Below are 18,532 nucleotides of genomic sequence, written 5' to 3' on the forward strand. Positions count from 1 at the left end.
ATGTTTCAAAATAGATGATGTTTTCATATATTAATGCATTTTTTAACTTTATCGAAAACCGTGTAACCAATGATATTTTGTAGTTTGTTTTGTGATTGATTTAATAATTTTAAATTTGTATTTTAATAATAATTTTAATATAAAAAATAAGTTTCTTAATAGTTGAGCATAATACTAAAACTTCATGTATTTTGAAACAGAGGGAGTATTAAGAAAAGAAAAGAAAAATAATTAAGAACGGTTGAAAAAATATATTTGAACTTGGACACAATGGCCCAAAGAAGAAAAAAAATGTGAGAATTGGATCTGATTTCTTAATCGGCCCAAATGGCCCAAGAGAGATCTGATGTGGACAGTGGGCTGGATCCGAAAAAAATGATCCAATATAGATGTGTTATTAATATTACTTGATTGCCCTTAATAAAATATCCAATGTTAGTAAATAAATGGCAGGTTAAGGTAAAAATGACAATAAGATCCTGCTTTAATAGTATAGATGTGTTATTAATAATACTTGATTGCCCTTAATGAAACATGCAATGTTAGTAAAGAAATGACAGGTTAAGGTAAAAAAGACAATAGGACCATGCTTTAATAGTATAAATGTGTCTATCAATTTTTAAAACATAATAAATTTACGGTATATTTTTTCCATTGAATAAATTGTTTCAAACTTTCACATGTATTTGTATCTTCTTCTATATATATATTTTCAGATTATTATTTCATTATTAAAAACGTAACTATATATATAAAGATTAGTAAAATATTGTTTTATTGTCATATTCAAAGATATTGTAACATTTCACAAATTTAGAAAGTCTTTAAAAAATTAAACTTTTCGCTTCATAGATTTATATTATTGAGTAAATAATTAAACATTTAGTTTTTGTTTAATTTTTAAAATAACTATATAGTTTAAAATTTGTTTTCATTGGTTTAAGGTAGTAAAGATTAATCATTGTTAGATAATATGATTTTTTTTATTTAAAAAAAATCTTTATAATTTTAAAAGTTTACATCGATAAATTTTTAAATATTTAACATATGGAGGTATATTATTATAACATTAAATTATATCTATTTAATTTATACTATCTATAAATCTAATGGATCATCTACTTTTTAAATCCAACTATTGATAGCCCAATAAAAATTTCTGGTGGACCCAAAATTTACATGATAATATTAGAGACTAAATGTAACATGACTTTTTAGGATTATGTTCATTGAGTCCATTTTAAAAAAAAAATCACACATGAATCAAGGTTGTGACTTCTGTTATAATATATAGGGAAGTTTACTCAAATATATACTCCCTCCGTTTTTAATTGTAAATAGTTTTTCTTAAAAGCACGAATATTTAGAAATTGTTATTTAAGAGAATATATTATTTAACCAATTAATTCAACCAATTATTAAAAACCTAACATTATTTCATTGGTCACACAATATCCAATAAATGAAAAAGATGCATTGAAATATGTAAACTACTTATATTGTGAAACAAACTCTTTTTGCTAGAACGTCTTTCGTCATTCACATGGATCAATATCTCCCGGTGTGGTTTACAGAGTCAATATGAGTCTGTAATGTTGTCGACAAAAAAAAAAAACTCTTTTTGCTAAAACTACTTACATTTAGAAACGGAGGGAGTAATATTTTAGGACAATTGACTAGAACCATACATATCTTTTTTTTATTACTGGCATTTTTTAAATCCAAGCGTGCCTTTTTTTATGTTATGAGAAAAAACGTATTTACAAGAATGCCATTACTTTTTAATGCCACGTAATGAAAAACTCGGCGCCACGTAGGAATTCAGTTCTGTGTTTTCATTAAGTCGGCCGTAAAGAGCTATATACGTCGTTACGGCTGAGTTATTGCTACGTTGCGGCTGAATTAAACAACACGGCTGAGTTAAGAGAAAATGGCTTACTTAAAAACATAAATCACCTATTAGTTACGGCTGATTTACATAAATCTGACTGATTTATGGGATAACGGCTGACTTACGTACACAAGTTACTGCTGACTTATACATCGGCGGTTTGATTTTTGTAAAATTTGGTTGAGTTGTAGTTAAGACACGGCTGAGTTATGTTTCCACGGCTGAGTTAATGAACATCGAATGGCTGAGTTATTGAATTTACGGCCGACTTATGAGATGTTGTTACAGCTGAGTTATATTTAATCAGCCGTCATTGGATGGATTAATAGTAAACTCAACTTATTTACGGCTGACTTATTAGAGAAAGATTAATTACTAGAATATCATTTGTTTGACGGCTGATTTATTTGACGATATGGCTGACTTAAGATTTTTCATCCTAATTACAGCTGATTTATTAGCGAAAGGTTAATTACTAAAATAGTACCCACGTTTCGGCTGACTTACATTGTACATGAGAGCTGATTTATTTAGACTGAGTTATATATTCGTTTTGCGGTTGACTAACCGAGTTTCCATGTCATCCGTCATGTCATCAATTCGGATTTGTCATGTAATCACTAATGTTACAACAATAAAATAAGGGTCTATGTTATTCTTCATTCTTCATCTTCTTTATCTATCTTCTTCAACTTATTATTTATCTTTCTCTGAGATCTTATGGTTCTGGTAATTATTGTTTCCGCAACTGGGTCTGAAAACATAGATTTTTTAAAATTTAACATCTGAGACAGGTCTACTACAGTCGTCGTCGTTTTCGATGATGATCGGTTAAAGAAGAAGCTTCCTCTCCTCCAGTTTCATGTATGGCGGTCCTATATCATGATGCTCTCTCTCACATTGGATTTGTCGTCTTGCATAAGAAAAAGACTCAAAGAGAGAGATGAAAAAGCTAAGTCCCGTAAATTGTAAGAAAAGAAGAGAGTTGAACAAAAAAAATAAGAAAATGAGAGAAGACGAAGAAGATGATGAATTTGAAAGCTGAGTTTATATGTTTGATGACGCAGATGATGCGTCATATGAATATGATAACTATAGTTCATACATTAAGTCTCCAACACATACGTTATGGCTGAATTATCCTTACGTTATGGCTGAGTTATGCATATGTTACGGCTGAGTTTAATTTTTATAACTTTATAGTTTTAGGGTTTGAAGTTCAAATTTAAGAAAAGATTAAAGTGTTAATATTGTTTTCAAATGATTAACTTTATAATTTTTATAAATTTATAGTTCTATAGTTTAAGGTTTGAGGTTCAAATTTAAGAAATTATTAAAGTTTTAATATTGTGTTCAGAGTTGAAGGAATGAGTTTGTTCCTGCCCAAAATATTTTTTTCCCGCCCAAAATATGAAACGTCACGAAACAAATTACACTTGACGGTTGAGTTATAGGACGGCTGGCTTATACCATTCAAATACGTTATGGCTGAGTTATGCATACTTTACAACTGAGTTATGCATACGTTACGGGTAAGTTATAATCAAATTACGGCTGAGTTATGCATACGTTACGACTGAGTTTATAATTTTTATAACTTTATAGTTTTATAGTTTTGGGTTTGAGGTTCAAATTTAAGAAAAGATTAAAGTTTTAATATTGTGTTCAAAAGATAAACTTTATAATTTTTATAACTTTATAGTTCTATAATTTAGGGTTTGAGGTTTAAATTTAAGAAAATATTAAAGTTTTAATATTGTGTTCAGAGTTGAAGGAATGATTTTTTTCCCGTCCAGAATATTTTTTTCCCGCCCAAAATACGAAACGTCGCAAAACATATTACACTTAATGGCTGAGTTATAGGAACATTACAACTGGCTTATACCATTCAGATACGTTACGGCTGAATTATGCACACTTACAGCTGAGTTATGCATACGTTACGGCTGAGTTTAATTATAAACCAACCCTAATCTATAACCTAGAAACAAAAAAGCTTGCAGCCATGTCGACAAAATCTAAACCTAACTAAACCACCGCATGTTTCTTCCATATCACGAGTGCTGGGAGGTCATTATTGTCTTCTTCCTTCGCCACCGCAGTCTCGTTACCACGAGAGCTCCGACGTCTTCAAGCCACACAACGGTTTTGTTATCTCCTCCACCATCAAGCTCATCTGCCTTATCCACCTTCTAGTAACAAGAACAAATTCAAAACACAGAAAAAGAGTGAGAGAGATTGAAAGAGAGAGAGGTGACCAGTGTGGTGACAAGCGGTGGTAGTGGCGACTACGGTGAAGATGGAGACCGACAAAAATGGATCTGAGAAACAGAAACAAGGACGACATCGGCAAGTATATATGGCGATGAGCTCAATATCCGTGACGACGGCGAAAACCAGTCTTTTTCGACACTTTTTCTTTTTCTCCGACAATCTTTTTTTCTTCTTTGATGTTTCTTCTTCTTTCACTTCTTAGATTTACAAACCAAATATATTAAGGCATAAGAAATGAATGATAATGTATGAATCTCTCTTGTTTACAAGACAGAAAGTGAGAGAGATGAAGAAGATCTGGAACTGTAAAGAACTCCTGAAGGAAAGAGAAGAGGAGAAGGAGACGTCAAATAGAAGAGAGAAAGTGAAGAAAAAAATACATTTTAAAACCATTAGATCAAAACTAATCAATGGTCAAGAATTGTAATCCTTGTAATAAAAAATTTAACCAATGAGAAAGAAGTTAGAAGATAACCACTAGATGGATTTGTAGCCCTTAGATTAAAACAATTAATGGTTAATGTTTTAATTTTGATGGTTAAAATTATTTTTTATATTAAAGTGTATTTTTGATACAGCTTTAAATTTTAAAAGAGAAAATGACTAGGAGAGCACTAAAAAGGTTTTTGTCACAAATATAGCCTCTAAGAATAAAAATGACCAAAATAGCACTTAATGTTTTATCAAAAGAGATAAATATACACTTATACTCTAACGGTAAATTAATGTAGACATTAGGGTTTAAAGTTAAGGAGTGGGGTTTAGGATTTAGGGTTTAGAGTTTAGGGTTTAGAGTTTATGGTTTAGAGTTTAGAGTTTAGGGGTGGAGTTTAGGCTTTAGGGTTTAGAGTTAAAGGGTGGGGTTTAGGATTTAGGGTTTAGGATTTAGGATTTAGGGTTTAGAGTTTAGGGTTTAGGGTTTAGAGTTAGGAGTGGGGTTTTGGGATAAGATTTCAAATTTTAAAAAATAAAAAAAAATTAAATTTTTCAAAAGATAAAATGCTATTTTGGTCATTTTAGTTTTTGAGGGCTATTTTTGTGACATAAACTTAGAAAAGTGCTATTTTGGAGATTTGTACATTTTAAAACTTGGATTTTATGATTATATGTTGATTTTTTGTTGTATGGTTTAAATATGAAGTTTAAAGTTTAGGGTATATAACTGAGTGAGTTTAGGGTTTAGTATATAGTGTTTTGGGTTTCGATTTAAGATTTAAGATTATATTTTTAAATAACAAAAATATTATAGTTTTAACATTTGTAGTTAGAATTTATGGTAGATGATTAATTAATTATTTTTAAAAGTTTGAAGTTTAATGTTTTATGGTATAGGTCAAAGTATGTGATTAAGAGTTTAGGGTTAAAGGTTCGAAATAGATATGGTTTGAAATAATGTTTTGAAAATATATAACTTTATAATTTTATATTTAATAATCGTAGTTTAAATTTTAAAACATTATAAAATATTATAATTTTATATTGAAAATATTGAACCCTTAGACTAAAATCAATCAATGGTCATAAAAAAAATATATAATTTGTAATTTTAGTTCTTTTCAAATTTTTTTAAAAAATTGTTTAAATTTTAAAAATGTAGTTACGGGTTTAAATAAAAATTTAAAATTGAACTTGAAATTAAATATTATTTTTAAATGATTAAAATTTGAGTTTAACTCTAAACTATAAACGTAAACTTTAAAGCTAAACTTTAAACTTTAAATAATAATAAAAATATTGGATTTAATGTTCAATGATAAACTTTAAATTTTTATAACTTTATAATTCTATAGTTTATGATTTGAGGTTTATATTTAAGAAAAGATTAAAGTTAGAGTCTTGTAAGTCAGAATTGTATAAGTGATTGTAAGAGATAGGGGTGGGCATTTGGGTATCCGTTCGGGTTCGGGTCGGGTATTTCAGATTTTCGGGTATTTCAGATTTTCGGGTATTTTGGTATAGAGGTGTAGATCCTTTATGTTATTGCTATGGGAGCGTGTACAATTACGGGGGGATGTTCAGTACCGATTCTTATAGTACTGTTCGAGGGGTTGATAAGCTAATTCCTGTAGATGTCTATTTGCCGGATAGTACTGTTCGAGGGGTTGATAAGCTAATTCCTGTAGATGTCTATTTGCCGGGTTGTCCACCTAAACCAGAGGCTGTTATAGACGCTATAACAAAGCTTCGTAAGAAAATAGCTAGAGAAATAAATGACATTCATTTAATATCCCTTTCAGATAGTAACTAGCACAGAAAAACAAGATGGAATCAAATACAGTGTTAATGAATTTACTGAAGTGAACCAAGGAACGTAGTAACTCGACTGGTTGGAGAGGAACTTTGTTCGGATTTTGGTTTGGGTTTTTCGGATCGGGTTCGAGTGCCACTTCAGATATCGGGTAAAGTGCCCACCCTTAGTAAGAGAACATATTTCTCAAGATCAAGTTAAAGTCTCAACTTGAAGTTTAAGAAACTATACACATTCAGTTGATTTATATTCACTTGATATTGATAAGATGATCTTCAATATAACTTCTTAAAGTACTTGAATTCCGTTTTCCGATTTTAGGGTATGTTTGAGGTATTGTTGATTTATATAAACGATACAGATGAGTTATCTAAACTTTTTTATTTTATTTTAGGGTATGTTTGAGGTATGGCTGAGTTATGTAAATGACACGGCTGAGATATATAAACGTCACTGCTGAGATATATAAACGACACTGCTGAGTAGTGTAAACATAGCATAAATCAAACACACAATACATGGGTGAGTTATGTTTTTTACATAGTAACCCAAAAATACAGGTTTTGTGCACCATTCCGATATTCATCCATGTATTCAAGCTTCAATGAACTCCTCTGTGTCGTCTATGCTGAATCCGTCACTTCTTTTCATCTCCTTCATTTTTTTTTTTGGTTCAATTTTCTCTTTCACTCAGATCTGAAAAAAAATTAGATTATCCAAATATGGGTATGAAATCACAAACAAACTTAGTTAAATATATCCCACAATTGTCGATCTGGGTATTTTTTGGAATGTATTTGTCTTTTCTCCTCGGAATGCACACTTCTTATAGCTAGGTTTTCGAAGATTGGCAGAAAGTAACTCAGCCACAACTGCATATATAAACCAAACTGCATATATAAACCAGCCGTGAAAGAAAAATAACTCAGCCACAACATAAATTAAAACTCAGCCACAAACTCGAAAAACGTAGCAGAGAAGATGATTTTGGGCGATTACAGCGAAAAACATTTCGTAAAAACGATTGGAGACGACGATTTCAGATAAGACGATATCGGAGAAGACAAAAGAGAGAGTTAGTTCGAGGAAGATAGAGTAAACACAATGTCGATGACGATTTTAGGGAAGAGACGGTTAGGGTTCCTTTAGTTCTTCGATGAAGTTGTGATGTGTTGTTGTGTTTTTTTTTCAACGTTAAGTAATTAAAGAGATGGTTGATTGTTCTCTATCACTGATGTGGATACTTAATTAGTGATGTGGATTTAATGTTTAAAAATAATTTCAATTAAAAAAAACTAACCAAATGCCCTTATTGTCATTTACTAGGGGTATCCAAACACTCTAATAATTTTTAAAAGATGTATAACATTCTAGTAATAAACCAACTTTTCTTATACATTCTAGTAATTTTCTCTAATATATAAGATATGGGCCCAATTTCATTCTTACTAGTACAATATAATACTCTGCAATGAACTTCAAATATTACATTTTCCAGCAAAACTTTAAACGAACTGTATCCAATTAAAAACTCAACCCTTAACTAAAGACTATTAACATAGAAAACAAAACAAAATCCATCGTTGGGACTTGGGATTATGCAAATTTATCCCAAATAAATACCACCAAAAAAACTATCCATTTCAACTGCTCTTCCCCAAACCAAACATCCACAACAATAAGACAATGAACCTCGCAGTTCAAAACACGCATAAAACATCCTTTTTACCAAATCTCGGCAAAACAACTTCACAATAACTTCACAAACATCGGTTTCTCTTACAGAGTTAGAGACAATGCAACAAAAACGTACACAACCGCGCTTGCGCTGGGACTTGCCTTTAATTATGATAACAATATAAATGAAGCCTACATGAAACGAACAAAACTTTATGAACGAGCCCAATGACACGAGTATGAATGTTTTAGCTATATGCAATATGAACATGTTATTTACATATGCATATATAGGTATTCCGGGACCGGGATCAGCTCATGATGCAAAAATTTTAGCACTAGTAATGGAGGGGCCTCATCAATTTCCAACTGCACTTTTTGGAAAGTATTATTTAGGAGATTCTGGTTATCCTCTTCGACCTGGATTTTTTACTCTGTATAGAGGTCCTAGCCAATACGATAGAGCTAGCCCGCCCAGTAGTTATGAAGAAATGTTTAACAAAACTACATTCTTCGCTACGATATGTTATTGAAAGGACTTTTGGTCTGTGGAAATGAAGGAAATGAAGGAAAATGGAAAGTTTTAAGGAAAGGACTTTTTGGTGTGTGGACTTTTGGTGTGTGGAAAAGAAAGTTGTTTGCAGTTTCAATCTACATAATTTTATCAGGCTATCAAATTTATGAGATGTTAATATTGATTTGAACTATTCAACTGATAATGTACCAACTGAAGACTCTGATTCAAATGAAAACAAAGAACATAATAACACTCATGTGCACTATATGGAAGACATTCGAGATCAAATTTCTGCATTTTTATGGGATTCAAGATAATTTTTATTTTACATTTTAATTTTTTGTTTTAAAATAATTTTTAATAAGTTTATGTATGCTTGATGATAGTTTTTTTTTAATAATAAATATTTTACTATTCATAATATTTTAAATTTTATTATTTTTAAAAGCAAAAATCAGAAACTAAAAACAAAAATGTAAAACCACCAATAAATTTTTCAAAAAACCAAAATCTAATGCAAAATCAAAAACCAAAAAACAATACCAAAAAATAAAATCTAAAATCTAACAAAACAATCATCACCTAAAGCACCTTAAAAGTGAAACTGGAATTCAAAACCCTCCACAGAAAGATCTGATGCCGGGGAGACCATATCAATCGGAGCAATTTCAGCACCAGACAAAGAGTCCGAAGCACTTTTTCCTCATACTGGACCATAACCACTACCAAGCCCAACCTCACCAGATAAACCGTGAGAAGTGTGGGTTGACTGCTTTTGCCAAGGAAGATGAAAAAATTCCTGAAAAATGCACACGTATCGTCGCTTAGTTATACGAACACAAAAAAATACAAATGGTTATTATCTGTCAGAAAAACAGCACCTCATAAACTCGCTGTTGAGACAGGGACAGCTGTCCCGGTTTGCGGCGGAGGGACTCTGGTATAAAACTGACAGAATTCTGCGATAGGGAGGATCCAGCCCCATCTCTCCGTAACAACAATTGCTGGGCAATGTCAGCGTCGATAGTTTGTAGTGCCTGCAGGGACATGGATATATTTATATCACTGAACATTATACGTGAGGCTCAATTATACAAAAGGGCAACAAGGGTGGTCTCGTCAAGCAAAGTGCTTGCAATCCACTCTAAATCTATTCTGGTTATTTCTAAATTTATTAACTTAAAAGCTGGAACATAAATTTTGATATAATTTTTTTTAGCACAAACCTTCCCTGTAGCCGCCTGCTCAATGGCGGCACAACCCATATCAAGGTTGTCATTAGTCACAACTTGCACAATTTGTTCAAGAGCTTCATTTTTAATATTCAGACCCTGGAGCGAATTCCGCAGATGACCTGATATTGACGTGCGCAGGGGTTCCTGCATATAAATGCATAAAAAAAGCAAGAAAGGATGAATACAATAGCAAGAATGTAAACAAAAAATATTAAGAAGCCAAGCCTTCGAGCAGGAAAAAAACCTTGCACGTCACATGAGCAAAATTCCCAGCTAAACTCGCTACCATCATGTGAGCTGCACTATATATACGTGCCTCATCTGGTTCCAAGGCATAATCCTGGAGTCAAAGACGAAACATGTATGTACGATAGACATACAAGATCAAAACTTGTAGATTCTCTCTACTTAAAGAAAAAAAGAGATGCAACAAAATATACAAAGAAAAAGAGATGCAAAAAAAAAAGGGTAGACAAGTTCAGATTGGCCAACCTTCAGCACAAGCTCTTTTGTTGTTTGGCAAGCAATGCAAACACTTCTCTGAACAATACCAGACACAATCTCTTTGATCGCTCTATCCATGGCAAGTGATGCCACTCTGACAATGGATTAAAGTTTAGAATGTCGAAGAAAATACCTTAAATGCGCTAGAAACATAAAGATTTGCACCAGTTGGTTACAAACCTCTGAAATGGAAAGTGCGTAGCAAATCCGCTTAATTTCTGATTAATAACCACATGATCTCCAATGTTGGGAAGCGCTGCTGACAGCTGCTGACCATCATCATAACAGTGAAACTGTATGAACCAGACATATATATATAATAACTTTGATCGATATTCATATAATGATAACTGTACCTGGCTAATAGAAAAGAACGGGGACAGAGTTGACTGGAACAGTCCTTGAGGTGACGGGAGCTGATCAGGCAAGCCTAAAGTTGCCACTTTTTCGTCTTCCATCAAAATATTAGCATACACACGTTGAGGGGCTACATTCTGAAGAAAAAGCAAGGAGGGGGGGGCTAAAATACTGTTGATAGCTATATATCAATAACAAAAAATATAACCTGTGATAATAACTTTGAGGGAGTGTCTGTATTTGCAACATCAATAGGAGGAGGAGAAATTGTTTTAGGCTCCTGGATCATCGTTGGTTGAGAACTTGAGATATATGCGTTACTCCAAGATCTTTGTTACTCTCTCTTCCGATCCTTTAGAACAATCGTAAATTGCAGTTAGGGTTTCGAACTATCCCCAAGGGAAGATATAAAGAGTGCAGTAATAATATATGGGCCTTTTGTGGGTTTAGACAATATTTAACTGATCTTCGAATCCAAAACCCTGACACAACAACTTCAAACCTCCTCCCGCCAAGTCAACCTACTACCAGTGGGTATCACCTCCAACATCCTCCCCTGGATCTGTTGGGGTCTCTGGCTGAGCAGGAATCAACTGATCTTCGAATCCAAAACCCTGACACAACAACAAATTGTCAATAGAGCAATAGTATCTTGTAAGGAATGGGAAAGTGCTCAAGCGATCATACCTAAACCATCAACACTAAACCCATCCCTCCCAGCTCCGACGACCGATACTATCGTGTGCCATACCGCGTGGAACAAATAGCATGAAGTTGCAGGTCTCGCCTGGATCTACTCCACCTCTGACTCAATTGAGTTGTCTCGAGGCTCCTCCCTTCAAAGCGCGGTTGCTTCTCCTCTCGTGGCGGAGGCACTGGCGATTAAAAAAGCGCTTCGGCATGCATCGGCTCAATCCTACAAACGCATCTGGCTTCGCTCAGATTCTCAAGGGCTTATCAAAGCCATCAATTCGAATCTCCGACCGATAGAGCTCTACGGTATTTTATCCGATGTCAGTTTCGTTCGTCTCTTCCGATTTCCTTTCTTTCTCGTTTTCTTTTGTTTTAAAAGAAGCCACAATGGGTCTGCAGACTCTTCGGCCAAGGCCTGTTAATGTATGAACCTATCCGGATTGGGTCTCTAAAGCTCTCTCCTGTTTTTATTTAGTGAATCAATTTTTTTTTTCCATCAAGTTTATATTATTAAAAGCAATTGGGCCACGCCCAGATACAACAGAAACACCAAAGGCCCATACATAAATGGGCTACAACAAACGGCCGAAGCCCCAAACAACTTAGACGGCCCCTCGGCCCAACCTTACAAAACCGGACGATCAAGGCCCATGAGAGAATCAAGGAAGCAGAGGAAGAGACACGTGGGATGATCTACACCATTCAGACCGGCATGCGTTTCTCCGCCTCAACTTGCCCTTCATCGACTCCGGAAGAAACCGGATGAGATCGCCGGACCGCTCGTTTCGCTGGAGCTCAGATACCCGCAGAGCCTCCGCCGAAACCACCTATTTTCCTTGCTTTTACATCATGTCGGAGGTCTTTCTCAAACCATCGAGATCTCCCCTGACACAACCAAACTTCCAACCACTAGAGAAATCATCGTTCTACCCGCACTGTCAACACGCGGAAGAGATCAATCGAAACACGAGATCACCTCCGCCTTTGAACCGCTTAAAACCCTAGACACGCGCATCGAGAACCACCTAATTGTTGACTTGACCGACTTCACCTCGGCGGAGAGCTTCATCATCAAAACGAAAACTCCTCCGCCCTGACCCAGAACCACCTAGACAGTAACCACTTCTAGCTTCGCACTAAACGAACAAAAGTAACCTTGACCCAGAAGCTTCGGGTTTCTCATCGGCAGCGCGGATCTATGAAAGCATCCGCACTCCGTCACCAAACCGGCGAAGGTAAATCTATGGAAGACTCCCTTCCCGGGAACTTGAACCGGCGTCGGCGGAGCTGAAGGAGCCTCCACCCCCCGGAGAAAAGCCGGCGACGACGGATCTGTGGTAGCCTCCATCTCCCGGAACCACAACTCGAACATGCAATCCGATCTTCTCACGCCACGGCCTCCACGCGAGCGCGTCGTCCCTCCAAGCGAGGAAACCACCTTGGATGATGGCTCCAATCCAGAGCTCCGACAAGGCACTCGACAAGGCACTCACACTCTTTCACTCTTCTTCACCAGAGATAACATCTCTTCCCCTGCCGCCGAAGTCCATCGTCTCTATCGAACAAAGTAATAAACTCCATCGCTTCACCTGCCGCCAAAGAAACCGACGACGATGACTCAGACCCGCCGCCGCGACCTGATCCAAACCCCTAAGCTACCGGAGACGGTCGAAACCGGTAAAGTGATGATCTTCCAAGCCATCCCCGGAGGTCTGACCGCTCTCGGGTCGTTAACGATTGCGCCACGAGAAGGGTCGTCTTCTTCGAAATCAGTATCGTGATCGCCGTCACCGCGGGAAGACGAAGGGGCATCTTCGTGAGGGTCAGATGGTGATGTGAAGGAGGAAATGGCGAGTTCGAGGTCCCAGTGAATCAATTTATGTTGCTAAAAAAAAAAGAAACAATATTTAAAATGATGGGTCTGGCCTGAATTTTATTAAAAACGTTAATTGTTTTTTATTCTACCCAATTTATTGATAAAGACAAGATAAAAAAAAAAAAAAAAAAAGAGCTACGGTACCACCGCCGAGCACGGATTCAGTGCTGGATCACTTACGGACAAAAATCTCTTATAGATCAAATAGTCAAAAAAAAATCTAGAGCATCCAAAAAAAATCTACATGGACCAGTTAAAGGGAAATGACGATTTTGCCACTAATGAAAGAGTAATATGAGTCATTGGATTGTCACATCTATGTTTTAATCTTGGCCATACAACTTCATACATGTCTAATTCTCCCTCTTTCTCTTTCTTTAATCTCAGCCACTCACATCCAGACAATCTTCCTTATCTCATTCTCTCATTCGAGTTGGTAAAACTAGTATAACTCGTAAAACTAAACATTTTAAAAAATTATATAATTAGTATAGAAATATTATAATTTACACATGAAATAAAAAAATAAATATTCTAATTGGTATATGATGACAAAAATGTCATCTAATTCATTTAAGATTTTTCAATTTTTTGTTAAATTATTGCATTACACATTTAATTTTATATTATGTATTGTATACTTTTAAGGTTATTAACTATATTAGCCATATTTTTATGATAATCAAACATCGAACATATTTTATAAAGCTATGATGTGAAAATATTGGTACAACCCTTATAACTAGACATATAAACAATATATATATATATATATATATAACTTTTATTATATATTAGACGAATATTACTAGTATAACTAGTACAACTTCAACGTTTCAGAAATTAACAAAACCAATTTGGTATTTCATATGAGAAAAACAATCATATATCCCAGTTGGTATGTACTCATAAAGTTTCTCTCAATTTAATTTGGAGTTTTAAAAAAAATATAAAAACTATTACACAATTCCATAAGTTTACATGATCTACCTTATACTTTTAATGTTTGTTAACTTGTTTGTCCACATAATTTTTGGAAAACATACATGAAATGTAGTTTTACAAAATTGATGATTTCATTGTAACCGGGCAAAGACTTGTAAACATAAATAAGTGGTACAACTGAGGTAAATGTATTTATTATGTGGTACAACTAATATTTTATGATTTCACTGCCAAAGTACAATTATGCACAAACTGGTACAACTCAAAAACTAGTACAACTATGTACAGTCGGTACAACTAGAAAACTGGTACAACTACTTGTTATTTTATTTAGTATTATTTTAAATATGCATCATGTTGTAACTTAAATATATCATCCCATTTAAATATGTAAAAATATAAATTATTTGCATCATTTCATTTTACACAAAATTAGTATCAATTTTAAGAAGTTATTTAAAAATATGAATCATTTACAACTGCTGATTTATATCATTTACTAATTAAATGTAATTTAAAAAAAAATATTTGATTAAAATGATTTATTTTGGTAAGTAATTCTTAATTAATATTTTTACCGATTATTTGTATTATTTGTTGCAATTTTGTTTCTTTCTAATAGCTATTATTATCTTGATAAACAAACTAAAATTGTACAATTGTTTTCGACAATTGTATTAATACAATTGTTATCGACAATTGTATTAATACATCACGATTAAAACAATTATTTGCAAAAAAAAAAAAAATCATACATCAAACCCAATCTTTTTCTTCTTTCCGGTGATTCGCGTCTTTAGAGAAATGGTTGAAGAATTTTCTGGCTCCGCATCTAGCTTTTTCGCCTCGAAACTAAAAAAATAAAGATGATTTTTTCCGAAAATCGTACAACTAGTATAACTTATAAACGTATCAATTCCAAATCAAATATTATTAAAAATATACTATTCATATATTTGACACATGCAAGCAGAAGAGATTAGACCAATATGTCTTATTGGTTCTACATCATTCTCTTTTCTAGCATTTTCATATGCTAGAAACAATCAATAAAGGAAATTATACATTTCATAATTAAGTGATGCCATTTTCTTGATGGAGGTATATTACTATTGATAACATTAAAATATTCTCCAAATATGTGTAATGTCTATAGAAAATCATAGTTGATAAATTATTTTAATAAAACTAAAACTATAGTTGAAAGAAAGCAAAATAATAATCTTCTATAGAAATTTTAATAATTAAATAAGTTTTACGATTTTTAAAATAAATAATAAAATAAATTGATAAATTATTTTAGTAAAAAACATGAAAATTAATTTAATTGAAGTTGAGAATAAGTTAAACATTTTAAATACATTTATATTATATGTTCATTTGTTTATTACGGGCGGGTCTACATGCATAAGCACCACTTGCACTTGCCCAAAGACGGGCCTGAACCTACTATAACTTTTTCTGGCTTTGCTAGGGTTGGGCAAAAAATCCGAGAACCCGAAGAACCGAACCAAATACGATCCAAAAAGTAGTACCGTATCCGAACCGAAATTAGTTAAATATCCGAACGGGTTCAAAATTTTGGTATCTAAAGAACCATAACCGAACCCGATCCAAACCGAAATATTATAGATACCCGAATATATCCAAATTAGAATTATGTACCTGAATATGTTAGCTATTTTTAGATATAATATCCAAAAAAATATCTAAAATGTATAAGATATTTTGAAATTGTCTAAAATATTTAAAAATATATACAAATAGTCAAAAATAAATATCTAAAATAGATAACTCAAAACACCAAAATACTTAAAATGTCTATTGATTGATTCTCCATCCAAATTTTCAAGCTAAACTAATTTTTAGGTTAAGTATAGGTATTTTAGCATACATTATTCAAAATTTTATGTTATATATTATTTTTATTTATAGATTTTGAGAAATTTAAATTATATATGAATTTAAAATTTATTTAAATAATTTAAACGGAGCCAGAATCTTTAAACCCGAAAACACAAAATCCAAATAGATACAAACTGAATCCGAATGGGTACCCGAACATCCACCCCTAAGCTTTGCAGCCGCCTTCTTTTGCTACTAGAACATAAAGAATGAAGATGCATTTTTTTCCTAAATAGTACACTAGTATAACTAGTAAAACAAAGTCATTATTCAAATTAAATATTATCGAAAAAATATTATTAACATATTTTGACACATATAAGCAGGAGGATTATACCAATATTTTTATTGGTTCTGCATTATCATCTTTTATAGCACTGACAACAAAAACCAAATATCATCATATTAATTGCAAAGTTGTACTAGTTATATGCATTGTATTTATACCAGTTATATTAGTTATACTCAATCTATTTGTACTAGTTATACTTGTTTTAGTTATACTAGTTGTATTAATTTGAGTTGTACTAGTTATACTAGTAATACTCTGCGTTTTTTTATTTTGAATCTAGTACGTAAAAGATGAAATTTGATTCTGGGTAAGTTATAATTGATTGAATATGATTATGGGTTGATCGATTTGGTATAAGAAAGAGAAAATTAGCGGATAATTGAAAAACTTTTTTGATTTTATTTTAAAAAATAAAAACTATCGATGGAGAAGAAAGGGGGAAGAAGAAGAAGAAGATTTAGGTTAGTTGGGTCGGGTTTCGGGTGGGTCGGATTCTGGATCGGATAATAATGGCATGGGTAAGTAAATATGTTTAAATCTTTAGGTTTTTTAGTTATTTTACTTAAATTTCTATTTAAATTTAAATACAAATTGAAAAGAAAAAAGGATGGGTCTAAATGAGATTTTTTGGACCCCCAAATGGTCCATACTAGCATTTGATCCATCACTTACAGCATTCCACCGTACCAGCTACCACCGCCGAGCTGCACTAACACAATTCACTTTGTGACTTACTCATGAAGAGACTAAAGGCTAAAACTTATACTTTAACAACCATTTCCTCCAGGGGAGCCTATAATAACCAGTAAATAGTTGATTGAATAACATAAACAACTGCTAACTAAAAAGCTATGATTCTTTTACAATCTCAAATTACAAAGTCCTAACCATTTTCATAAAGTTTCACGTAAACAGAGTTGGATCTAAGAATTTGAAGATTATAAATATTTTTTTCTAAAATTTTTATAAATTTTTCATAATATGGAGACATTATGCAAAAAGTCTACGAATTATTTTAGAGACTAAGGCCAATGTTTTATTGGGTTTTGCCTAAATGCCTCTGATATTTTTTTCTAGTAGAAAACATATAAAATAAAGTTTTATTTTGTATATAGTATAATATTTTTAGAATTACTTTTTTTGTTTGGCTTATAAAACTTTTATATTTTAGATTTCATTAAATTCAAATTTTAGAAAATAAATTTTATTTTACATTATATTGGATTTATGTCTATGTTTATCATAATATTTATATATATAAATGTATAAATTTAGTTTCTGTTTATTTTAGTTGTCTATATATATATATATATATATATATATATTATTTTAAAAAGTGTCAAAAATAAAAACATATCTTAAAAAATAAGATAATTCTTATATGTATTGTATTGTTATCTCGAAATAACATTTTCTATTATAAAAGTTAAAAAGGTAAGATATAAAACCATTTATAATTAAATATTAATCAAGCAAAAATATTTGTATAAAGATATTTTCTAAAAGTATTTCTAATATGTGAATTTTTTTTTAAATCTAAACCAATAATAAGCATATATATTTTGATTAAAAAAATTGTCATATATAAATAATTTGATATTTGAATTAAAAATTTTGAAAACATAAATAATAACTTATTATGTTAGTGTTTGAATTAATAAGTTACAAACTAATAATTATTTGTAGGGAAATTATGCATGTATGTGCGGGCAAAAAACCTATATAATATTATTTACGGAGTGATTTTTCGTATACGAGCTATCACGTTAAAAGTTGGAGCGGTTAAAGTCAATGATACCCTTAATAAAATTTTATATAATTTATTGTATAAGTAAAAACAAATTTTATATTAATTATATTAGATTTATATGTTCTATTAGCTCATCGATTGTAAATTAATATAATAAAATTATTAAAAATAAAAACATATTTATAAAATACTATATAAAATATTATTTTCATATAACAACAGAATATCTATGAGAATTGTCTGTTTTTTTAAATATTTTTTTTTTGTCAAAAGACATATAAATCTAAGATAAGCATTTAAGAATTTTAGTCAAAAAGACAAAAAAAACATATTTAAAAAAAAAAAAGATAATTCTCATAGATATTCTA

At 32.1% G+C, this 18,532-nt stretch overlaps 1 protein-coding gene across 3 annotated transcripts; it reads right to left on the minus strand.

Moving 5' to 3' along the window:
- Positions 1–8,982: 8,982 nt before the first annotated feature.
- On the minus strand, positions 8,983–13,589 carry LOC106427619 (CCR4-NOT transcription complex subunit 1-like). 3 transcript variants are annotated; one of them, XM_048756539.1, is made up of 9 exons: positions 11,391–13,585; positions 11,166–11,317; positions 10,912–11,055; positions 10,527–10,840; positions 10,335–10,440; positions 10,087–10,182; positions 9,834–9,986; positions 9,489–9,644; positions 8,983–9,406 (listed from the first exon to the last, which is right to left on the minus strand). In XM_048756539.1, exons 3-9 carry the CDS (start codon positions 10,990–10,992, stop codon positions 9,311–9,313), a joined length of 1,002 nt encoding a protein of 333 aa, XP_048612496.1. In that variant the 5' UTR covers positions 10,993–11,055; positions 11,166–11,317; positions 11,391–13,585; the 3' UTR covers positions 8,983–9,310. The 3 variants fall into 3 exon arrangements, with proteins under 3 accessions (XP_048612496.1, XP_048612495.1, XP_013723794.2); XM_013868340.3 differs by having other exon boundaries at positions 8,984–9,406; positions 10,527–10,612; positions 10,703–10,840; positions 10,912–11,317; XM_048756538.1 differs by having other exon boundaries at positions 10,912–11,317; positions 11,391–13,589.
- Positions 13,590–18,532: the final 4,943 nt, after the last annotated feature.

Source organism: Brassica napus, chromosome C4 (genome assembly GCF_020379485.1).
Source record: "Brassica napus cultivar Da-Ae chromosome C4, Da-Ae, whole genome shotgun sequence".
NCBI classification, from domain to species: domain Eukaryota; kingdom Viridiplantae; phylum Streptophyta; class Magnoliopsida; order Brassicales; family Brassicaceae; genus Brassica; species Brassica napus.